This window comes from Mobula birostris, chromosome 3, assembly GCF_030028105.1.
Source record: "Mobula birostris isolate sMobBir1 chromosome 3, sMobBir1.hap1, whole genome shotgun sequence".
NCBI classification, from domain to species: Eukaryota; Metazoa; Chordata; class Chondrichthyes; order Myliobatiformes; family Myliobatidae; genus Mobula; species Mobula birostris.
In genome coordinates this window covers 203,931,907-203,957,631 of record NC_092372.1, presented here as the reverse complement: position 1 = coordinate 203,957,631, position 25,725 = coordinate 203,931,907, and the positions used below count along the sequence as shown (strand labels likewise).

Sequence of the window (25,725 nt, the reverse complement as noted above, 5' to 3'; positions counted from 1 at the left end):
CTCTGATGATGGATGCTGCTTTCCTGCAACCACATTTCATGCAGATGTGCTCAGTGGTTGGGAGGGCTTTCTGCTTTGTGTGTTTTCTTGAGTTTTTAATGGGGGATGGGAAAGCTAATGTTAAATACTGAGCAGTATTATCAATGCCAGATCTACATGTGATTTGAATTTCTTTGGAAATCAGAACCCGAATGCCCGATGAAAAACACTTAAGGAAAAAATTTTACGAATCTATGATGGGCACCTCAGTTGGTCTGGACAAGATAGGCTGAAGGGCCTGTTTTTGTGTTGTATCTAATAGTGTGAGACTACCTATTATTTCCACAAATAAAAGGAAAATAATCTGCTTTGCAAAATAATTGTTTATAGGAGTGTGGAAATATGTCAGTTGAGATACGCTAAAGCTCAATATGGATCCTAAACCCTTCCATTTCATAATTCATGGCTGCAATTACATGAGAAATAAATGTACTTCTGCAATAAAAACTACAAAAGGGATATTGGAGGTAGGAAAGGGTATTGCAGAGAGCAACCAGAATTATATGAAGTGACTAGATTATGAGATGTTGTTAATTTGATTTGTTAATTTTATCTTCTCATTGGAACAACGATGTCATCTGATGGTTCGTTTTAAAATGTTAAAGAGACATTAGAACGAAAAGCTTTGCCCTATGCTAGATGAATCTTAATTAGAAAGTGAGACCATTGAGAAAGTATTGATTCATTCCTTTTGTAGAGTTTGAGGAATTAAAGGTATGAATAATTTGTGACCTGACAAGTTGTATGCTTCAGATGAACCTAGCAATTTGAAGCATTAACTGATAATGATCAATTATCAAGTAGATTGAAGAAACACAGCTTGAGCGTTTGTCTATTTGTCTGGTCATAACGCTCCAATCTGTTTAAGATGCTGTTGAATGCCAACATATAAGGAATCAGAATTTGATCAACTAATTTATAAAATTTGACTTGCAGAAAAACTTGTTTAAGACTGACAAAGTTTCTTGCCCAACAAAAAGTGAGCATATATTCATAATCACACATGCCAATAGCGGTATGTGAGCATGAGATTCTGCAAACGCTGGAAATCTTGAGCAACACACACGATGAAGCGCTCCCCCAGTGTACCCCAGATCACACTGATACAGAGGAGGCATCATCAGGAACATCAGCCACACTAGATGACCCTGATGGACTCGCAGGTGAAATGTTGCCTCAGCTGGAAGGACTGTTTGGGTCCATGAATAATTGTGATGGAGAAGGTGTAGGGGCAGCTGTAGCATTTGTCCCACAGAATTAAGATCAGTGGGGAGGGATAAGTGGTCACAATAGTTATGTTGAGAGTGGAAAGCAGAGAATTGGGGGTGGGATTAGTGGTAGGATCCCTTTGTAGGCGTTTGGACTTACAGAGAATGATGTGCTGGATGCAGAGGCTTGTGGGTGGTAGGTAAGTAATGGTGGTGGGTATAAGGGGTGAGGACAGATGTGCAGGAAGTAGAGGAGATGGATGTGAGGTCACTATTGAGAGCAGTATGTATTTTCAAGAACACCTCCCATCGAAGTCTGCATACAACATACCTCTATGAGTTGGGGCACTGAGGATAAAAGGCAAGAAGTCTTGTTGCAGCTGTGTGAAACTTTGGTTAGGCCACATTTAGAGTATGCATGCAAATGTAGTTGCTGCATTGTAGAAAGGATGTGAAAATGGTTCACCAGGATTTTACCAGCTTAGAGAATTAGCTATAAGGAGAGGCTGGATACGTCTGGGTTGTTTTCTCTGAAGCATCTGAGACTGAAGAATGACCTGACAGAAATATATAAAATTATGAGAGGAATGAATAGTTCCAAGATGGAAATGTCAAATATTAGAGGGCTTGGCATTGTGGTAAGAGTGGGAAAGTTTAAAGGAGATTTACAAGACAGGTTATTTTACACAGAGTGTTGGTGCCTGGAACATGCTGCCAGGGATGGTGGTAGAAGCTGATATGAGAGTGACATTTAGACAGACGTGTGAACAGGCAGGGAATAGAGAGACACTGAGCATGTACAGACAAATGGGAATAGATTAAAATGGCACTTCACGGGCTAAAGGACCTATTCCTGTACTGTTCCATGTTGTTATAAAGACATATAACCTTTCAGCTCAATAGGTCCGTAGCGACTGAAATTCCTTTCTAAGATGGCAGCATGTTTCGATGCAGTGGTCACTCCAGGTCCAATCAAAAGCGTACAGGTCGACCTTCACTAATCCGGCACCATTGGGAGCTGAGGAGTGCCGGATTAGTGAAAATGCTGAATTACAGAAGGATCACATTAAGCATAATCAGTGCTGGATTATTGAAGGAACTGGATTACAGGTAGTCAGATTAGTGAAGGTTGACTGTATTTGTTCATCCTCTGTCTTTTTTACAATCGCAAGTCACGGCTGGATACTAAAAACATCAAGTACTGCAGGACTATCCTATCAGTTAGTCACTCAATAGCGATGAAGCTAAACTTACTGCATTTTTTTGTTGTGTTCTCACGTGGACTTGTTGTGTACTGTCGTGCCAAGACAGTGCACAATCAAACAAAAGGAACAAGTGATTGTCTTGGATGTTTCTATTATGATTGCAAGACCCTGTTTGGCATTGGTAATATAGAATACTGGTTCATTGGCATGTCTGGCGGGGGAGCTGTTTGCCTCAGTTGCGGCTAAGACTAGGCCCACGTTGTGAGATTGTCTGTTGCGGCTGCCCAGGAGAGAGACGCCAAAGGCAGTGGGGGAGAGAGCAGAGGTGTGGCAGGCAATTGAGTCCGTGCTGGTTGGGGGTTGCCCCTCTCGTTGGTGCTGCACTCTCCAGTGTTTGCTTTGTGGAAGTACAAGCTGGACCTGGACAACTTTCCATCAACTTACACTCAGACTTGGGTGCTATTTTTTTTCTCTTTTTTGTGATTGTATGTCTTCTGAAATGATAACTGTATGTGCTATGTGCAGTCCGCTGTTTGCTGCTGTTAATGTGTTTTGCATGATAGCCCTGGAGGAATGCTGATTTGTTTGGCTATATTTATGTATGGGTGAATGATAATTAAATTTGAACTTGATTTGCCCCCATTTGGCCCATATCCCTCTAAAGTTTTCCTATTAATGGACCTTTCCAACTGCTTCTTAAATCTTGTTAATGTACCTGCTGTTAAAAACCAGCTTTGACTACAATGTCAAATAGTATTTGACTAAAAAGTGTTGACGACCACACTTACTGAAGAAATTAAAACAAAAAGGAAAATTTATTTATTCTGGTCTCTTTTCCTTGTTTTCAACAGGGTCATCGACGTATGGTGTGCTGCACAGCGTGGAGTGAGGACAATCCCACATGCAACCTCTTTTCTTGTGGTTTTGATCGTCAAGCTATTGGTTGGAATATCAATATCCCAGCACTTTTGCAAGAAAAATAAGATGCCATCAAGTGTTTCTGAAAAGACTTGAAAGAACTTTATTCTTTATATGCATAGTATGTTTCTATTGCTGTTAATGCTGTGAGTCTTCCAGCTAAGAGTGTGATTGGTGTGATATGGCTTGACATGCATAATCTGCATGTATTGCCTATGAAAACTGTGCTTGGTTAATAAACCAGTCTTGTGTGTAACCATGCATTTATTATAAATATTCCTTTTTTTTGTAATTTATGTGTTCTTTGGTCATTAAAACTGGTTGACCTTCAACAGCAAACCTCTAAATAATTTCACTAAAGTTATAGTTGGATTCTGTAGTGGTGTGAGCAAGGCATTTTTTTAAAAATCTGAGGCTCTGTTAAGTATAAGTTATGTGCAGGTAGTGGTGTGTGTTTGTTATTACTGAAAATCCTACTTATTTGACTTGTAGCCTTCTGGAAAAATGCAAGGTTAGTATGTAGCAATCTTGACACATCATCACATCCAAATCTTGTTCTTTAATAGTCTCTTTACATACAGTAAGTATTTGACAATCAGTTTATTGCCGTGCATTTGTGCGATATGTGTTAAATTCATTCCCTAATTTCAGCAGTGTTTGGAATTAGGAAAATTAACTGTTCAGCTGTCATATGAGTTGATAATAGTGTACAATTGGTGGATTTGTAACTTAATGTGGTGTAGATAATCATGTGGTGACCTTTATGCCTAGACCCCTTTATGTATTTTGTCAAAATGCACACTAATATAGAAAGAATGATGTTGGGTTTTTTTTTTTGCAAGCAGTTTATTCTGAACTTTGCGACTTAAACTGATGTTAAAACCACAGGCAGCTCCCTACCTCCAGCCTAATTCTAAGGGAATGGGAAATATGGTTAATTATGTAGTGACATCAGGTTGCTTCAAAAAGATCAGTAAATGAAAAGGAATAATTTTGTTAACGAATACTATAAAGAATATAAAAATACATTAACTTTGGTATCTGAACATCACATTTTCTAGTTTACTTGCAATGACCAGATATTTGAACACACAATACAGGTTAAGTTTCAAGTTCAAATCAGTTAGAAGCAATTATCTTGCAAATTTAACATATTTGCATATTTTATTACGGTTAAGCACAACAGTACTCAGTTTTAAGTGATTTAACCTACAGCCATTTAAGAGACCAAATATTACAGTACTCTGCTTAGCTTGTAATCCAGTTTCATTAACATTCATTGGTATCAAGAGTGACTTGGAATAATCAAGTATTGGTTTCATTATAATTTTCTTTGATTAAACCCAAAGATTAGTGTTATTCAAAGCTCAAATCGATTAACTGCTTGGTTCTGTCCAAATCTGCCATTGCAGTATATTCATGATCTGTGCTTTGGGGTTGGATTTAATGATTGTCCATTGTCACAGGCAGAGTTAATAGTGCATTTATGCTTATGCAGGCGATGCTTTTATTTCCGGAAATTAGACTGAAATCTTTGAGTGTTTTGGATTTGACATCTGCAAATGATTAGTTGATTTTGAAGTAACAATCCATACATGGAACTTCTTGATGAATAGATGCAGCGGCTGTATTGCCAAGTTTAATTATGATGACATAACAACACAAGGCACTTTACAAGTCGAGTTCTGGGTATTTTATTGTTTAAGTAGCAGATTGTTTTGGCATAAACTGTAGAGTACTCTAAATAAGCCACAATGCAGTTCAGGCTTCTTGTTTGCTTGTCTTTAAATTACTGGGTTCCTTTTGAATTACATGGCAACTCCGTAAAATGTAGCTATTCTTTTCATTAAAGAACTAAATGAGCATATTATAAATCACGTTTTAATGTTCTGGGACTAGTGTTTCAAATGCAGTCCAGAAGTGTGACAACAGCTTACAAGCAAGTGGAATGTATCCAGCGATGACCATATCATTATTCATGAGCAGTTCTAAAAGCTGCCAAGGGTATTCCTATGGCAGAAAACAAACTTGTTGCAATAAATTGCTGAATCAGACAGTGTTTCTGAGTTACATTGATCTATTTGGATTATTGGTATGCACATTTTTGTGAAGTTTGTTCAAAAAGCAATACAGAAATTGCTAGGGTAAGTTGTCTTTAGTAAAATGAAAACTGGTGCATGACTTCTATTTTGGAAAAAACCTATTGTACACATTTCACTCATCACGGTGTGTTTGCGTAAATATGAAACAACTGTGCAAAATTAAAAGTGAAATACAATGCAGCTCGTTTTTCCCGAATTCTGTTTATTTCCATTGTAGGCATTGTAAAGATGCTGCCACAGAGCCCAGTGATTTCTCATCTAAGTTGCATTTTTCTTTTCCAAAACCATAATATAATACAATGCTGGACAGGTTTGTCTCTGCAAGTACTGGAACAAGGCCGATCTGTGTTTCCATATGGGTTTCTTTTTCTGCTGGCCATTCGAGAGTGCTGCATCATTCAGAAGCTCTCTGCAATTTTAATACACATCCTCTTGGCATATTTCACAGTGATCTCCAGTAGGAGTGAATCTCTTCCATTAAACTATTTGCTAATTGATGTTTATTTTGCGATTATCTTCCGCAGTGTGTGTAAAACATACGATGACTTTAGATTGGGTAACTAGGGTTGTGGGTATTTTCTATGAAAGGCACATATATTTTTATAAGAAAATGCAAATTGCATCTTGTTTTGTAAATCATCTGTCACTTACATGTGAAATAAAATTAAGTAATTTTGGTTTGGAATACCTTGTGCCAAATTCTGCCATTTACAGCTTGCAACCGATGTATTTCTGCAGTATAAACGTGTTTCTTAATATTATGCTTGGGCTTAAAATTCTGTGGATAAATCTGACATGTTTTTATGACAATAATTCAATGTGGTAGTTAGGATTTGTAATGAAACATGAAGTACATAATTAAGGTGTAATATATTGAGCAGAAAACAATGCATACTATTTATTTTGGACTCAAAAGATTTCCATTTTTCTACTAATGAAAACTGTTTATACAGTTGTGGAAAAATACAGCACAGCACAGAAACAGGCCCTTTAGGTCTACTCCCATCAACTTGCACCCACACCATAGCCCTCCATACCCCTACCATCCATGTTCCTGTCCAGACTTCTCTTAAACATAGAAATTGAGTTTGCATACACCACCTGTGCGAGCAGCTTGTTCCACACTCTCACGGCCCTCTGAATTGAGAAGTTTCCCTTTAAACTTTTTATCTTTCACCTTTAACCCATGACTTCTAGTTGTAGTCCCACCCAATCTCGGTGGGAAAAATCTGCTAACATTTATCCTGTCTATACCCCTCATAATCATGTATACTTCTATCAAATCTCCCTTCAGTCTTCTACATTCCAAGCAATAAAATCCTAACCTATTCTGTCTTTCCTTGTAACTCAGGTTCTTCACTCCCGACAACATTCTTGTAAATTTTCTCTGTAATCTTTCAGTCTTATTTAAATATTTCCTGTAAGCAGGTGACCAAAATTGTGCATAATACTCCAAATTAGGCCTTACTAAAGTCTTATACAACTGCATCATAACATCCCATTTCCTGTACTCAGTACTTTGATTTATGAAGGCCAATGTGCCAAAAGCTTTCTTTATGACCTGATCTACCTGTGCCACCACTTTTAATGAATTATATACCTGTATTCCCAGATCCTTTTGTTCTGCTATATTCCTTAGTACCCTACAGTTCACTGTGTAGGATCTACCCTGACTGGTCCTGCCAAAGTGCAACAGCTCACACTTGTTTGCATTAAATTCAGTCTGCTATTTTTCCAGCTGGTCCAGATCCCTTTACCAGCTTTGATAGTCTTCCTTGCTGCCTACTACTCCACCAGTCTTGGTGTCATCCGCAAAATTGAGGATCCAGTTAACCACATCATCATCCAGATTGTTGGTATAGATGACAACAACAGACTCAGCCCAGATCCCTGCGTCACTCCACTAGTCACAGGCATCCATTCAGAGAGGCAACCATCTACTTACCACTCTGGTTTCTTCTAAGGCAATGTCTGATCCAATTTACTACCTCTTCTTGAATGCCAAGTGACTGAACCTTCCTGACCACCTTCCCATGTAGGGCCTTGTCAAATGCCTTGCTGACATCCATGTAGACAACATCCACTGCCTTGCCTTCATCAACTTCCCTGGTAACTACCTCAAAAATCTATAAGATTTTTTAGACATGACCTACCGCACACAAAGTTATGCTGACCATTCTTAATGAGTCCATTTTATCCAAATACTTGTACAGTATATCCAGCTCCTTAGAATACCTTCCAATAATTTCCCCACTACTGATGTCAGGCACACCAGCCTATAATTTCCTTATTTATTTTTAAAGCCTTTCTTAAACAGTGGAACAACATTAGCTATCCTCCATTCTTCTGGTACTCACATGTCATTAAGAGTTTAAGTATCTCTTCTAGGGCCCCTGGAATTTCTGTATTAACACCCCTCAGGGTTCAAGGGCACACCTTATCAGGCCTTGGGGATTTATTCACCATAATTTGCCTCAAGACAGCAAACTGTGTAATCTGAATAATGTCCATGACCTCCTGCTACTTCGCCTCACTTCTGTAGATGCTGTGTCCATCTCTTGATCCATTTAAGATCTCTGCCATCTCTTTTGGCTCCACACATAGATTACCATTCTGATCTTCCAGAAGACCAATTTTGTCCTTTGTAATTCTTTTGCTCTTAACATATCTGTAGAATCCCTTAGGATTTGCCTTCACCTTGTCTCCTAGGGCAACATCATGCCTTTTTGCTCTCCTGATTTCTTTTTTAAGTGTACTCTTGCATTTCTTATACTCCATAAATACCTCATTTGTTCCTACCAACCTATACCTGCAAGGCACCTTTTTTTTTTCTTAACTAGGGTCTCAATATGCTTCAAAAACCAATGCTCCCTAACCCTGTTATCCTTGCCCTTTTATTCTGACAGGAACATCCAAGCTTTGTCGTCTCAATATTTCAGTTTCGAAGGCTTCCCACTTACCAAGTACACGTTTGCCAGAAAACAGCCTGTTCCAATTCACACTTGCCAGATGCTTTCTGATGCCTTCACAATTTGCCTTTCTCCAATTTAGAATCTCAACCCATGGACCAGACATATCTTTCTTCCATATTTACTTTGAAACTAATGGCATTATGATTGCTAGATGCACAGTGTTCCCCTACACAAATTCTGTCACCTGTCTTGTCTCATTCTCCAATAGATCAAGTATCACACACTCTCTAGTTGTGACTTCTATGAACTGATTAAGGAAACTTTCCCGAACACACTTGACAAACTCAATTCCATCTGGTCCTTTTTATGGGAATCCCAGACAATATGTGAAAAGTTCAAATCACCTACTATAACAATCTTTTGTTTCTTGCAACAGCCTGCAATCTCTCTACAAATTTTTTTCCTCTAAATCCTGTGGTCTGTTGGGTGGTCTGTAATTCATGTGGTCATATCTTTCTTATTCCTCAGTTAAAGGTGGTGATTTATACTGGCATTACAATATGCTCCAAGACACCACTCAGATAATGACAGACAAATAGATATATTTAGGTAAACACCAAAAACTTGGTCAAAGAGGTAGGTTTAAGGAGTATCTCCAAGAAAAAGTAGTTGAATGCATAGCCATCAGGGGGGAATGATTAAAATTAGGAGCTGCTCAAATAGGTATAATTTTAAGTTCAAGTTTAATATACTGTCATTCAATGGATTTAATATACAGTACTGTGCAAAAGTCTTTGGCACCCTAGATTTTTATGTAAATTACGTTTTAGATGTTTGCTTCTTCTGCATTAGTGTGTCAGTAGAAAGGAGAAAATTTTAGATTTTCAAACAGACATAATTAAGTAATAGACCACTTTTCAAGTAAAAATTGCTTTGTAGGTATAGAGTACAGTGTATGATTAAACAAAGATAACAACCAGGATGCCAATGATCAATGACATAATGAGTTGAATGAACTAAACTGATGAACTGAAACAGAAATGGGTGTAGAAGGAATCAGCAGAGTCTCTCCCAAGCAGAAATTCTGCAGCAGACAGTAGTTTCAAGATGTGCTGTCCAAACTCTTCTGAAGAAGCACAGACATAAACCAGTTTGAGGACCAGAAATGCAATGGTCAGCCATGGAAACTGAGTGCAGCAGACAAGAGATACAGCGTTATGATGTCCCTTCTAAATCGGAAGAAGTACAGCACTCCTGTCAGCTCTGAGCTCACAGAAACCACTGGAACCAAGTACATCCCTCCACAGTCTGGAGAAAACACGTCAGAACTGGTCTTCATGGAAGAGTTGCCAAAAAGCTATTCCTCCCAAAGTGGAAACAAAGCCAAGAGACTCACCTACGTACAAAATCTCAAGGATTGGGATGCTGAACAATGGCAGCAAATGCTCTGGGCTGACAAATAAAAATTAGATTTTTTTTTAGTTCAGACAGGAGGAAGTTTCTCCAAAGAAGAGCTGGAGAGCACTATATGAATGAGTGCAGCCAACAGTGAAGCATGGCAGAGGTCCTCTGCAGTTTGGGGCTGCATTTCAGCAAATGGGAGTTGGTTATCTGGTCAGAATTAATGCAATCCTCAATGCTGGGAACTACAAGCAGATTCTCATTCATTACACAATACCATCAGGGAGGCATCTGATTGTCCCAATGTCATTCTGCAGCAGGGCAATGACTCAAAAACATGGTCATGGTCATAAAAGAACTATCTTCAGCAGAGAAAAACAAGGAGTTCTGCAACAGATATATGGCTGCTCTTAACATTTTATAGCTAACATGAGAGGGCACAGTTTTAAGGTGCTTGGAAGAAGGTACAGAGGAGATGTCAGGGGTAAGTTTTTTTATGCGGAGAGTGGTGAGTGTGTGGAATGGGCTACTGGTGTCGGTGGTAGAGGTGGATATGATAGGGTCTTTTAAGAGACTCCCAGAAAGATACATGGGGCTTAAAAAAATAGAGGTCTATGTGTAACCCTAGGTAAGTTCTAAAATAAGGACATGTTCAGCACAGCATTGTGGGTTGAAGGGCCTGTATTGTGCTGTAGGTTTTCTATGTTTCTATCATCAATACTGTCTGGGATTACCTGGAGAGGCAGAAACAAGCGAGAAGGCAAAGTCTGCAGAAAAACTGGCAAGTTCTCCAAGATGCTTGGAACAACCTAGCAGCTGAATTTTTTAAAAAATAAAACTGTATAACATTGTACCTAGGAGAGTTGAAGCAGTTTTAAAGGTAAAGGGTGATCACAACAAATGTTGATTTGATTCAGACACGAGGAAATCTGCAGATGCTGGAAACTCAAGCAACACACACAAAAAATGCTGGAAACGCAGCAGGCCAGGCAGCATCTCTAGGAAGAGGTACAGTCAACGTTTCGGGCCGGGGCCCTTTGTCAGGACTAACTGAAAGAAGAGATAGTAAGAGATTTGAAAGTGGAAGGAGGAGGGAGAGATCCAAAATGATAGGAGAAGACAGGAGGGGGAGGTGTGGATCTAAGAGCTGGAAAGTTGATTGGCAAAAGGGATACCAGGCTGGAGAAGGGACAGGATCATGGGATGGGAAGCCTGGGGAGAAAAAGAAGGGGAGGGGAGCCTGGAGGGTGGAGAGCAGGCAAGGAGTTATAGTGAGCGGGACAGAGGGAGAAAAAAAAAGAGAGGAAAAAGGGGGGGGGGGAATAAAAAAATATATTACATAAATAAATAAGGGATGGGGTGTGAAGGGGAGGAGGAGCATTAACAGAAGTTAGAGAAGTCAATATTCATGCCATCAGGTCGGAAGCTACCCAGACGGAATATATTTTCTATGTTTCTATAAGGTGTTGTTCCTCCAACCTGAGTGTGGCTTCATCTTTACAGTAGAGGCCGTGGATAGACATATCGGAATGGGAATGGGACGTGGAATTAAAATGTGTGGCCACTGGGAGATCTTGCTTTCTCTGGCGGACCCACGTCCCATTCCCATTCTGATATGTCTACCCACGGCCTCCTCTACTGTCAAGATGAAGCCACACTCAGGTTGGAGGAACAACACCTTATATTCCATCTGGGTAGCCTCCAACCTGATGGCATGAATATTGACTTCTCTAACTTCCGCTAATGCCCCTCCACCCTTTCACACCCCATCCTTTATTTATTTATTTAATATATTTTTAATATATTTTTTATTCCCATCCCCTTTTCTCTGTCTCTGTCTCTGTCTCTGTCTGTCTCTATCTCTGTCTCTCTCTCTCACTCACTCTCTCTCTCTCTCTCACTCTCTCTCTCTCTCTCTCTCTCTCTCTCTCCCTCCCTCTGTCCCTCTGTCCCGCTCACTATAACTCCATGCCTGCTCTCCACCCTCTGGGCTCCCCTCCCCGCTTCTCTTTCTCCCCAGGCTTCCCATCCCATGATCCTCTCCCTTCTCCAGCCTGGTATCCCTTTTGCCAATCAACTTTCCACCCCTCCCCTCCTGTCTTCTCCTGTCATTTTGGATCTCCCCCTCCCCCTCCCACTTTCAAATCTCTTACTACCTCTTCTTTCAGTTAGCCCTGACGAAGGGTCTCGGCCTGAAACGTCGACTATACCTCTTCCTATAGATGCTGCCTGGCCTGCTGCATCCACCAGCAATTTTTGTGTGTGTTGCTTGATTTGCTTCAGTTTTTTTTAACTGTTGACTGATCTTTATATTTTTTTGATATTTAGAAACTTTTCATTATTTTTGAAAACATCTTCACTTTACTACTAATTTCCTTTGAGATCAATAAAGTACCTATCTATCTACAATTTTTTTTTACATATGCCTTAGACTTGCACAGTACTGTATACCATCAAATGTGTGCACAGTCCTGACGAAGGGTTCCGGCCGGAAACGTCGACTCATCGTTTCTACAGATGCTGCCTGACCTGCTGAGTTGTGAGTGTTACTGTATACCATCAAATGAAACAACATTGATTTGGACCAGGGTGCACAACACGTAAAGTAATATTACCACAAATAAATTAACAAATAGTAAGTTGCATTTACAACACAAGTTTAAAAAGTAAACAATATAACACTACTGGTGCTTTATACATGATGAGACGAGGATGGTGGCAGGGAGTTCAATAGTCTTATGGCCTGGAAGAAAAAGCTGTTTCCTATCCAACAGTTCTTAATGCTACTGTACCTCCTGCCTGATGCGAGGGGGTCAAAGAGATTGTTGGAGGGAGCATTGGCAATGCTAAGGGCACTGTGCATGCAGCACTCCCGATAAATGTCTCTGTTGGGTAGAGAGAGACCCCAAAGATTCTCTCAGCAGTTCTTACAATCCTCTGTAGGGACTTGCAGCCAGCTGTCTTGTATTTTCCATACCAGCTGGTTAGGACACACGCTGGTGCTTCTATAAAAAAATGGTTAGAATGGGGGAGGGGGAGCTTTGCTTGCCTGAATCTCTTCAGGAAATGAAGGGGTGCTGTTGAGGGACCAGGTGAGATTGTCCACTATTCTCCCAGAAACTTGGTGCTTCTAACCCGCTCCACAAAGGAGCAGTTTATGTGCAGTGAGGAGTGGCTAGACTGCACAATCATCTCTTTTGCCTTGAGACTCAAGTTGTTGTGCTCACACCATCCTACCAGCCACCCTACCTCCTCTCTATACATTGTCTCATCAACATTGCCAATAGAGTGCATGTGGATCTCCGGGGGTAAAAATTTGAAAGCAAGAATGTGAATTTTAACAAGGAGCAAGAGTTCAGCCAGTGATACAAGGATCAATGGGACTTGGTGTGTTTAGATAGAGGGAGTGCAATTTTGCATCTTATGGAAGGTAGAATGAGGGAGGCAGACCAGAAATGCCATGGCATAGCGAAGTCAAGAGGTAATGAACTAGGGGTTGAGAGTTTCAGCTAAGATGGTCTCAGTGGGACAGATAGGATGACATAGATAGGAAAAGGGATGAGGTCCTGAAAGGAGAATATAGGGAGCTAGGAAGGGAGTTGAGAAAAAGGACCGCAAAGGTAGTAATCTCGGGATTACTGCCTGTGCCACGCGACGGTGAGAGTAGGAATGCGATGAGGTGGAGGATAAATGCGTGGCTGAGGGATTGGAGCAGGGGGCAGGGATTCAAGTTTTTGGATCATTGGGACCTCTTTTGGCGCAGGCGTGACCTGTACAAAAAGGACGGGTTACACTTGAATCCTAGGGGGACCAATATCCTGGCAGGGAGATTAGCGAGGCTACTGAGGTGACTTTAAACTAGAATGGTTGGGGGGTGGGAATCAAATTAAAGAGGCTAGGCGTGAGGAGGTTAGTTCACAACAGGGGGATGGGAACCGGTGCAGAGAGACAGAAGGGTGTAAAGTGAGGGTAGAAGCAAAAAGTAGTAAGGAGAAAAGTAAAAGTGGCAGGCCGACAAATCCAGGGCAAGCATTAAAAAGGGCCACTTTTCAACATAACTGTATAAGGGCTAAGAGAGTTGTAAAAGAGCGCCTGAAGGCTTTGTGTGTCAGTGCAAGGAGCATTCGTAATAAGGTGGATGAATTGAAAGTGCAGATTGTTATTAATGATTATGATATAGTTGGGATCACAGAGACATGGCTCCAGGGTGACCAAGGATGGGAGCTCAACGTTCAGGGATATTCAATATTCAGGAGGGATAGACATGAAGGAAGGGGAGGTGGGGTGGTGTTGCTGGATAAAGAAGAGATTAACACAATAGAAAGGAAGGACATAAGCCGGGAAGATGTGGAATCGATATGGGTAGAGCTGCGTAACACTAAGGGGCAGAAGACGCTGGTGGGAGTTGTGTACAGGCCACCTAACAGTAGTAGTGAGGTCGGAGATGGTATTAAACAGGAAATTAGAAATGTGTGCAATAAAGGAACAGCAGTTATAATGGGTGACTTCAATCTACGTGTAGATTGGGTGAACCAAATTGGTAAAGGTGCTGAGGAAGAGGATTTCTTGGATTGTATGCGGGATGGTTTTTTGAACCAACATGTCGAGGAACCAACTAGAGAGCAGGCTATTCTGGACTGGGTTTTGAGCAATGAGGAAGGGTTAATTAGCAATCTTGTCGTGAGAGGCCCCTTGGGTAAGAGTGACCATAATATGGTGGAATTCTTCATTAAGATGGAGAGTGACATAGTTAATTCAGAAACAAAGGTTCTGAACTTAAAGAGGGGTAACTTTGAAGGTATGAGACGTGAATTAGCTAAGATAGACTGGCAAATGACACTTAAAGGATTGACGGTGGATATGCAATGGCAAACATTTAAAGGTTGCATGGATGAACTACAACAATTGTTCATCCCAGTTTGGCAAAAGAATAAATCAAGGAAGGTAGTGCACCCGTGGCTGACAAGAGAAATTAGGGATAGTACCAATTCCAAAGAAGAAGCATACAAATTAGCCAGAGAAAGTGGCTCCCCTGAGGACTGGGAGAAATTCAGAGTTCAGCAGAGGAGGACAAAGGGCTTAATTAGGAAGGGGAAACAAGATTATGAGAGAAAACTGGCAGGGAACATAAAAACTGACTGTAAAAGCTTTTATAGATATGTAAAAAGGAAAAGACTGGTAAAGACAAATGTAGGTCCCCTACAGACAGAAACAGGTGAATTGCTTATGGGGAGCAAGGACATGGCAGACCAATTGAATAATTACTTTGGTTCTGTCTTCACTAAGGAGGACATAAATAATCTTCCAGAAATAGTAGGGGACAGAGGGTCCAGTGAGATGGAGGAACTGAGCGAAATACATGTTAGTAGGGAAGTGGTGTTAGGTAAACTGAAGGGATTGAAGGCAGATAAATCCCCAGGGCCAGATGGTCTGCATCCTAGAGTGCTTAAGGAAGTAGCCCAAGAAATAGTGGATGCATTAGTGATAATTTTTCAAAACTCGTTAGATTCTGGACTAGTTCCTGAGGATTGGAGGGTGGCTAATGTAACCCCACTTTTTAAAAAAGGAGGGAGAGAGAAACCGGGGAATTATAGACCGGTTAGCCTAACGTCGGTGGTGGGGAAACTGCTGGAGTCAGTTATCAAAGATGTGATAACAGCACATTTGGGAAGTGATGAAATCATCGGACAAAGTCAGCATGGATTTGTGAAAGGAAAATCATGTCTGACGAATCTCATAGAATTTTTTGAGGATGTAACTAGTAGAGTGGAAAGAGGAGAACCAGTGGATGTGGTATATTTGGATTTTCAAAAGGCTTTTGACAAGGTCCCACACAGGAGATTAGTGTGCAAACTTAAAGCACACGGTATTGGGGGTAAGGTATTGATGTGGATGGAGAATTGGTTAGCAGACAGGAAGCAAAGAGTGGGAATAAACGGGACCTTTTCAGAATGGCAGGCGGTGACTAGTGGGGTACCGCAAGGCTCAGTGCTGGGACCCCAGCTGTTTACAATATATATTAATGACTAGGATGAGGGAATTAAATGCAGCATCTCCAAGTTTGCGGATGACACGAAGCTGGGTGGCAGTGTTAGCTGTGAGGAGGATGCTAAGAGGATGCAGGGTGACTTGGATAGATTGGGTGAGTGGGCAAATTCATGGCAGATGCAATTTAATGTGGATAAATGTGAAGTTATCCACTTTGGTGGCAAAAATAGGAAAACAGATTATTATCTGAATGGTGGCCGATTAGGAAAAGGGGAGGTGCAACGAGACCTGGGTGTCATTATACACCAGTCATTGAAAGTGGGCATGGAGGTACAGCAGGCGGTGAAAAAGGCGAATGGTACGCTGGCATTTATAGCGAGAGGATTCGAGTACAGGAGCATGGAGGTACTACTGCAGTTGTACAAGGCCTTGGTGAGACCACACCTGGAGTATTGTGTGCAGTTTTGGTCCCCTAATCTGAGGAAAGACATCCTTGCCATAGAGGGAGTACAAAGAAGGTTCACCAGATTGATTCCTGTGATGGCAGGACTTTCATATGAAGAAAGACTGGATGAACTGGGCTTGTAATCGTTGGAATTTAGAAGATTGAGGGGGGATCTGATTGAAACGTATAAAATCCTAAAGGGATTGGACAGGCTAGATGCAGGAAGATTGTTCCCGATGTTGGGGAAGTCCAGAACAAGGGGTCACAGTTTGAGGATAAAGGGGAAGCCTTTTAGGACCGAGATGAGGAAAAACTTCTTCACACAGAGAGTGGTGAATCTGTGGAATTCTCTGCCACAGGAAACAGTTGAGGCCAGTTCATTGGCTATATTTAAGAGGGAGTTAGATATGGTCCTTGTGGCTATGGGGATCAGGGGGTATGGAGGGAAGACTGGGGCGGGGTTCTGAGTTGGATGATCAGCCATGATCATAATAAATGGCGGTGCAGGCTCGAAGGGCCGAATGGCCTACTCCTGCACCTATTTTCTATGTTTCTATGTTTCTATATGTCTGCCAAATATTACAACAATGCTGCTAAGTATCTTATTCAAACAATGAAAATAGGGAGTGGATTTCCTAGTAGGTTGAAGACTATCTTAACGATTGATTCTTGAGAAAACCTTCCCTCCAATTGTACCAGAAAAACTGTCAAATATGGTATGGGTTGGTTGATGGAGTGATGGTGATATAAATCTGGATATTATCAGTATGCTGTGGATACTGATGCTTAGTTTTTAGACTGCAGAATGAATACAAATGCAGAAGAGAAGTAGGAAAAAATCAACAGCTGATCCTTAGGGAACTTTGGACATAATAGTGTGGGTATTGCACGTGAATCTTTGGATAACAATGGAATCAAAAAGTGATGTCCCATGTAGCTGACTAATACCTGAGAGAAATTGGAGGAGAATAGTGCAGTCAACTGTGTCAAAGATTTCAGACACGTCAAAGGGAGGAAGTGAATAGGTTGCCTTAATCATCATTATTAATGATATTGGTTAGAGTAATTTCAGGGCAGTGTTGGGGCAGTCATTAATGGAGATGAGTTGTAAATCAAGGAGAACCAGAAGGCATCAGGTATCATTTTAACTGGAGCAGCAGGTAGCAAACATTTAGTAATTTGCTGGAATGCAGATTTGCTTAAAGAACAGGGTGATTTCAAAGTTCAAAGCAAATTTATTATCAAAGTACATGTGTCACCATATATAACACTGAGATTCATTTAATTGCAAGCATACTTAATATATTCATAATAGAATAATAACCACAATAGAATCAATGAAAGACTGCAGCAACTTGGGCCTTCAACCAGCGTGCAAAACTGTGCAACAATAAATAAACAAGCAATAAATATTGGGAACGAGATGAAGAGTCCTTGAAAGTGAGTCCATAGGTTGTTGGAACATTTCAATGACAGGGCAAGTGAGGTTATCCATTTTGGCGCAAGGGGATGGTTGAGGAGTAATAACTGTTCCTGAAACTGGTGATGAGAGTCCTGAGGCTCCTGTAACAACTTCCTGTGACAGCAGCGAGAAGAGAGCATGTCCTTGATGGTGGAGGTCTTTGATGATGGATGCTGCTTTCCTGTGACAATGCTCTGTGTAGATGTACTCAATGGTGGGGAGTGCTTTACCATATAAGGGCCAAGCATTCAGAGGGCACACCACAATCAACAGTACACTTGACGATGTCTGCTTGCATGGTGACAAAATGTTTACAAGTAAGTTGCCAAGATCAGAGAACAGCTCAACCCAACCAGTGAGGACATATTTGAGCTGGGCACTAATCCATTTTAACTAATATTTATTCCAGGTTTTGAAAGGAGTGGTCATTGTACAGATTATCATTTTGTAAACCAGCGAAGGGCAAACACAGCTCATGGTGTACGTAAAAGAACACAAAGGGATAGACTGAGCAGCTGCCTCACATTGGGAGTCAGCATGTTGTTGGGAAAGGTTCTGAGGGGCCTCATTTGGAGTGGCACAAGTAACTGTAGCATGGTCTGTTTGGGTCATGTCATATCTGATTAACTTCCAAAGTCCAAATTCATTGCAATGTGGTTCTGATCCAATGACTTTGTTCAAGAAAATAGTCTTATTACACTTTTAGTAACAGGAAGCGTGTACACTGTTCAAGTAAACAGAGTTGCCAATCACATTCAGTTTATCCTGGCTGCATCTTAAATGACCCTTGACACCACTATATAGCAGTTAGCCACGGCTGAAGTTTGAGGTTAAGTTTGTTCATTTGATCCAGGAAATTAACAAGTGAATATAAAACAATTCTCTGTTCTTATAAAGCCCTTGTGAAAGCAATTGTAGGCATATCTTGGTAGGCTGTTCTAATGAAGGGTCTTGGCCCAAAACGTCGACTGTTTATTTTTCTCCATAGATGCTGCCTGACCTGCTGAGTTCCTCCACATTTTGTGTGTTGCTCAATATTTACTGCAGCTGAAGAATCTCTTCTGCTTAAGTCCATCACCTCTAATGGGGCATAGGCCACCAACAGCACCTCGCCAGAGTCCTCTGTCCTGGGCCAGTCTTTCAAGGTGTAACCCACCCAAGATCTGTCTCCTCTCCCAGGGATGAGGCCTTTGGAGCTTCTGTAGTACTTGTTTTTTCTAATATATGGGATAGCGTTGCAGGCCCTATAAACAAGCCTCCTTTGGCAGCTGGGCATGGATTGTCGATAGTGGAGTTCATCTGCAGAATCTTCTATGCTTATCTGTTAGTTTCATCACACTTACAACTCCAGTTCAAAAAAAAATCTCCAGCAATGGCAAAATTTCCCTTTATACACATTATCAAACAACTTGTGAAAGTACTTCTGCCTGCATGAAAAATCCCTATAGGAAATCAGCTTTAATTAAGCTATTTAATATTTCAACTGCTACAACACTATTGTTTCTTTGATATTCTTTAACGTTCTTTAATGTTCAGTAGTTCAAGTTTAATTTTCATTCAATCATGCATGAATACCCATGAATATAGCCAAAGGTAACAAGGCTACTCAGGTACCAAGATGCCAGTGATCACACACAGCACAAAGCAGATACAATGCCTATAAAAAGTATTCATCCTCTTAGAAGTTTTCATGCTTTATTGTTTTACAACATTGAATCACAGTGGATTTAATTTGGCTTTTTTGACACTGAACAGAAAAAAGACTCACAGTGGATTTAATTTGGCTTTTTTGACACTGAACAAAAAAAAGACTCCTCGGTCAAAGTGAAGACAGATCTCTACAAAGTCATCTAAATTAATTACAAATATAAAACACAAAATAATAGATTACATAATTAATCATCCCTTTAATATGATACACAAAATCATCACTGGTGCAGCCAATAGGTTTTAGAAGTCACATAATTAGTTAAATGGAGATCCCCTGTGTGCAGTCAAGGTGTTTCAATTGATTGTAGTAAAAATATACCTATATCTGGAAAGTCCAACTGCTGGTGAGTCAGCATCCTGACAAAAACGACACCATGAAGACAAAAGAATTATCCAAGCAACTCCATGAAAAGGTTATTGAAAAGCACAAGTCAAGAGATAGATACAAGAAAATTTCTAAGTCATTGAATATTCCTTGGAGTACATTTAAGTCAATCAATCAATCAAGAAATGGAAAGAATATGGTACAGCTGTAAATCTGCCAAGAGCAGGCTATAGTAACCATGCAAGAAGGGGACTAGTGAGGGAGGCCACCAAGAGACCAATGACAACTCTGGAGGAGATTCAAGATTCAGTGCTGAGATGGGACAGACTATGCATACAACTATTGCCCGGGTGCTTCATCAGTCACAGCTTTATGGGAGAGTGACAAAGAGAAAGCCACTGTTGAAAAACAACTCACATGAAATTTCGTCTAAAGTTTGCCAGGAAGAATATGGGAGACTCTGAAGTCAGCTGGGTAAGGTTCTGTGGTCTGATGAAACCAATATTGAGCATTTTGGCTATCAGACAAAACACCACGCAACATCATCTCTACCGTGAAGCATGGTGGTGGCTGGATTGTGCTGTGGGGATGCTTTACTGCAGCAGGACTTGGAAAACTTGTAAATAGAGGGTAAAATAAATGCAGCAAAATACAGGGAAATCTGGGAGAAAAACCTGACGCAATATTTAATAATTGTAATAAATTTAGAACAATTTGTAGAAATTTGTTTTCACTTTGACACGAATGAGTCTTTTCTGTTGAACAGCGTCAAAAAACCCAAATCAAATCCACTTAGATTCAATATTTTAGAACAATAAAGCACAAAAACTTCCAGCAGGGGTTAATACTTTTTACAGGAACTGTATGGCATATAAGGTACCAGTAAAATATAGTTGGACAAAAACTACATAATCCAAGACCCTGAGTCAATGAATATTGTAGCAATTTGCAGTCGAACACAATAAAGCTTGTCTTCGATTGAGAAAGCATTGGGGGCAGTAGTGACTCTAGCTCGGATGCCACACCACACCACTGCTGGTGAAGTGCACCGACTCCAGCACCTCTCTCCTGCGCGGCTGTAGACAGGCAGCAATGTGGCTTGCTGCCTAGTCCTCGCTAAAACCAAGTCACAATGTATTGATAAACTATGCAGAGTGTAAAATATATCAAATCTTCCCTCCCTCCCTCTCCCCAGTTACAAAGAGCTTGTGTTCATGTAAAACCATCTTTATAGAGACATTTTGTAATAAACTCTTTTTCCATGTTAGAAGTGGAGATGCAGTCCCACCAAAATTTTTATCAACAGTAATGCCCCTATAGGAGCAGAAGTAGGCCATTTGGCCCATCGAGACTGCTTCGCCATTCAGTCATGGACTGATCCAATTCTTCCAGTCATCCCTACTCCACTGCCTTCTCCCCATATCCTTTGATGCCCTGGCTAATCAAGAACCTATCTGTCTCTGCCAATGACGTGGCCTCCACAGCCGCTCGTGGCAAGAAATTCCACAGATTTACCACCCTCTAACTAAAATAATTTCTCCGCATCTCTGTTCTAAATGGATGTTCTTCAATCCTGAAGTCGTGCCCTCTTGTCCTAGACTCCTCTACCATAGGAAATAACTTTGACATATCTAATCTGTTCAGGCCTTTTAACATCCGGAATGTTTCTATGAGATCCCCCCTCATTCTCCTGAACTTCAGGGAATACAGCCTAAGAACTGCCAGACGTTCCTCGTACGGTAACCCTTTCGTTCCTGGAATCATTTTCATGAAGCTTCTCTGAACCCTCTCCAATATCAGTATATCCTTTCTAAAATAAGGAGCCCAAAAACTGCACACAATACTCCAAGTGTGGTCTCACGAGTACCTTATAGAGCCTCAACATCACCTCCCTGCTCTTATACTTTATACCTCTAGAAATGAATGCCAGCATTGCATTCTCCTTCTTCACTACCGACTCAAGTTGGAGGTCAACTTTTAGGGTATTCTGCACAAGGACTCCCAAGTCCCTTTGCATCTCTGCATTTTGAATTCTCTTCCTATCTAAATAATAGCCTGCCCATTTATTTCTTCCTCCAAAGTGCATGACCATACACTTTCCAACATTGTATTTCATTTGCCACTTCTTTGCCCATTCCTCTAAACTATCTAAGTCTCTCTGCAGGCTCTCTGTTTCGTCAACACTACCTGCTCCTCCACCTATCTTTGTATCATCAGCAAATTTAGCCACAAATCCATTAATCCCATAGTCCAAATCATTGACATACATTGTAAAAAGCAGTGGTCCCAACACCGACCCCTGTGGAACTCCACTGGTAACTGGCAGCCAGCAGAATAGGATCCCTTTGTTCCCACTCTCTGTTTTCTGCCGATCAGCCAAAGCTCCACCCATGCTCGTAACTTCCCTGTAATTCCATGGGTTTTTATCTTGCTAATCAGTCTCATGTGTGGCACCTTGTTAATGGCCTTCTGAAAATCCAAGTACACCACATCTACTGCATCTCTTTTGTCTACCCTGCTTATAATTTCCTCAAAAAATTGCAGTGGTTTAGTCAGGCAGGATTTTCCTTTCAGCAAACCATCCTGGCTTTGGCCTATCTTGTGCCTCCAGGTTTTCCGTATTCTCATCCCTAACATTCCATTCCAACAACTTCCCAACCACTGATGTCAGGCTAATAGGTTTATAATTTCCTTTCTTCTGCCTCCCACCCTTCTTAAATACCGGAGTAACATTTGCAAATTTCCAGTCATCCGGTACAATGCTAGAATCTATTGGTTCTTGAAAGGTCATTGTTAATGCCTCCGCAACCTCTCCAGCTACTTCCTTAAGAACTTGAGTGTGCATTCCATCAGGTCCAGGAGTTTTATCCACCCTCAGACCATTAAGCTTCCTGAGCACCTTCTCAGTTGTAATTGTAGTGGTGACATTATTGTAGGAAATTCTGAAGGTAATCTAATATTGTTCTAATTAACCAACATTGGATGTTATAATGTTTGATAAAGTATGATTGTACAAGTATCAAGAGGAGAGGTAGAATCAGTTTCCAAAGGAAGTGGCCTCCTGCTGGGAACCAGAAGCTAGATAGTTGTCTTAGTAAAGTGGTTGAGTTCTGCGTTTCTTAAGAAAACCTATTCTCACCACCATCCCCCATATAAAGTGCATGAAAACATTTTTTAATTTCATGTATATGTAAATTTTTGGTACTGATTATTGTATAAGGGTGAATTTCTGATACGCAAAATGTCATAACTTGGGGGGGGCGCTGCTTTGGATTTCTGTTATATTACTGATCCTTCGGGTTCTTCGGGGGTCAAGAATGGCGAGCAGTTTTAATTCTTAACAATCGATCATTTTAAAGTTTAAACAAAGATGCAGACTAAGTGAAGGGGTGAGAAACAAAGCAGAGATTCAATGGAAAGCAAAGGAGAAGGTGAAGAGAAAGATGGGGCCTCTGAAAAATCTATCACCTATATAATCCAGTTAAGAAAAATGCCTTAGATAAAAATAAACCAATCAATGGTTGCACAATTGTATCACATGGGCAATGTGCTAACACTTAGCCAATGAAAAATGAGAACGATGATAAATAGTAATGTGACTGCTATACTGACTTCTGCCAGTAAGTGGTGTCGAACCACCACGTACTGTGAAAAATATATGCAACACACACAAAATGCTGGTGAGTGCAGTAGGCCAGGCAGCATCTATAGGAAGAGGCACAGTCGACGTTTTGGGTCGAGACCCTTCGTCAGGACTAATGGAAAAAAGAGATAGTAAGAGATTTGAAAATGGGAGGGGAGGGGGAGACCTGAAAATGATAGGAGGAGGGGGAGGGATGAAGCCAAGAGCTGGGAAGTTGATTGGCAAAGGGGATACAAGGCTGGAGAAGGGGGAGTATCATGGGACGGAAGGCCTTGGAAGAAAGAAAGGGGGAGGGGAGCACCAGAGGAAGATAGAGAACAGGCAAAGAGTTTTTAAAAACGCAAACACAAAAAAATCTGCAGATGCTGGAAATTCAAGCAACACATCCCTCCCCCTCCTGTCTTCTACTGTCTCCTAGTTCTAGCCTTACCTACCAGTGGAAACAACTTTCCGGCCTCTATCTTGTCTGTCCCATTCATAATTTTATATGTTTCTATACAACCTCCTCTCATTCTTCTGAATTCCAGTGAGTAGAGTTCCAGGCGACTCAATCTCTCCTCAGCGTCTAACCCTCTCATCTCTGGAATCAACCTGGTGAACCTCCTCTGCATTGCCCCCAAGCCAGTATATCCTTCTTCAAATAAGCAGACCAGAACTGCACGCAGTACTTCAGGTGCAGCCTCACCAGTACCCTGTACATTTGCAGCATAACCTCCCTGCTCTTAAATTCAATCCCTCTAGCAATGAAGGCCAACATTCCATTTGCCTTCTCGATAGCCTGCTGCACCTGCAAACCAACCTTTTGTGATTCATGTACAGGCACTCCCAAGTCCCTCTGCAAAACAGCACACTGTAATTTTTTACCATTTAAATAATAATCTGATCTTCCATTTTCCCTTCCAAAGTGGATGACCTTGCATTTACCAACATTGTACTCCATCTGCCAGACCTTTACCCACTCACTTAACCTACTTATATCTCTCTGCAGACTCTCAGTATCCTCTGCACAATTTGCCCTTCCTCTCAATTTAGTGTCATCAGCAAACTTAAGAACACTGCACTCGGTCTCCTCTTCCAGATCGTTAATGTATATCGTGAATAGTTGAGGGCCCAGCACTGACCCTGGGGCATACCATTCACCACTGATTGCCAACTAGAGAAACACCCATGTACCCCAACTCTCTGCTTTCTATTAGTTAACCAATTCTTTATCCATGCTAATAAATCACCTCCAACGCCATGCACCCTTATCGAATGGATAAGTCTTCTATGTGGCACCTTATCAAATGCCTTCTGGAAATCCAAGTAAATAATGTCCACCTGTTCCCCTCTATCTGCACTTGCACTTGTTATATCCTCAAAGAACTCCAGTAAGTTTGTCAAACAGGACCTGCCTTTGCTGAATCCATGCTGCATCTGTCTGACGGATCCATTTCTTTCCAAATTATTTGCCATTTCTTCTTTAATGATAGCTTCAAGCATTTTCCCAACACAGATGTTAAACTAACTGGCCTATAGTTACCTGCCTTTTGCCTACGTCCTTTTCTAAACAGTGGCGTGACATTTGCCTTCTTCCAATTCACTGGGACCTGCCCAGAGTCTAGAGAATCTTGGTAAACTATCACCAAAGCCTCAACTAGCTTTGCCTGCTGTTGGCGACCGAGGTTGAGGTCGAATCGTTCAGACAGACATGGCGCTCAGTACCCGGTGTCGGAGCTCGAAGTTTTCGGATGACTCAGAGTCGGACTGTGGTCGACATGGCAGGGAGATTTCTTCCTTCTCCCGTCTGTGTGAGATGTGGGACATTTGAGAGACTTTGAACTTTTACTGTGCTCATGGACTTCTTCATCAAGTTATGGTATTGTTGCACTGTTGTAACTATATGTTATAATTATATGTTATAATTATATGGTTTTGTCAGTTTTTTCAGTCTTGGTCTGTCCTGTGTTTTGTGATATCACACCGGAGGAAATATTGTACCATTTCTTAATGCAGGCATTACTAAATGACAATAAAAGAGGATTACGTGTCTTCGTAATCATAACTATAACCTCTGCCATTTCTTTCAGTACCCTGGGATTCATTCCATCAGGACACTTCACCTGTTAGTCTGTTGGGGTCATCTACTGTCGCCGGTGCTCCAGGTGTGGCCTCCTGTATATCGGTGAAACCCAACATAAATTGGGAGACCACTTTGCCGAGTATCTGCACTCATTCCGTGAGAAGAGGCGGGATCTCCCGGTGGCCACACATTTTAATTCCACTTCCCAATCCCATTCCGGCATGCCAGTCCATGGTCTTCTCTGCTGTTGCAATGAGACCGCACTCAGGTTGGAGGAGCAACACCTTATATTCCATCTGGGTAGC

General features: G+C 41.2%; 1 protein-coding gene across 2 annotated transcripts in view; it reads left to right on the top strand.

Annotated features, from left to right (window-relative positions):
- Positions 1-6,092, top strand: part of wdr37 (WD repeat domain 37) — a 137,277-nt gene extending 131,185 nt beyond the window's left edge. For both annotated transcript variants that reach the window (XM_072254004.1, XM_072254002.1), the window contains one exon: positions 3,304-6,092. In XM_072254004.1, the coding sequence (XP_072110105.1) occupies positions 3,304-3,435 (132 nt within the window). In that variant the 3' untranslated portion in view covers positions 3,436-6,092. The remainder of the gene's footprint in view (positions 1-3,303) is intronic.
- Positions 6,093-25,725: the final 19,633 nt, after the last annotated feature.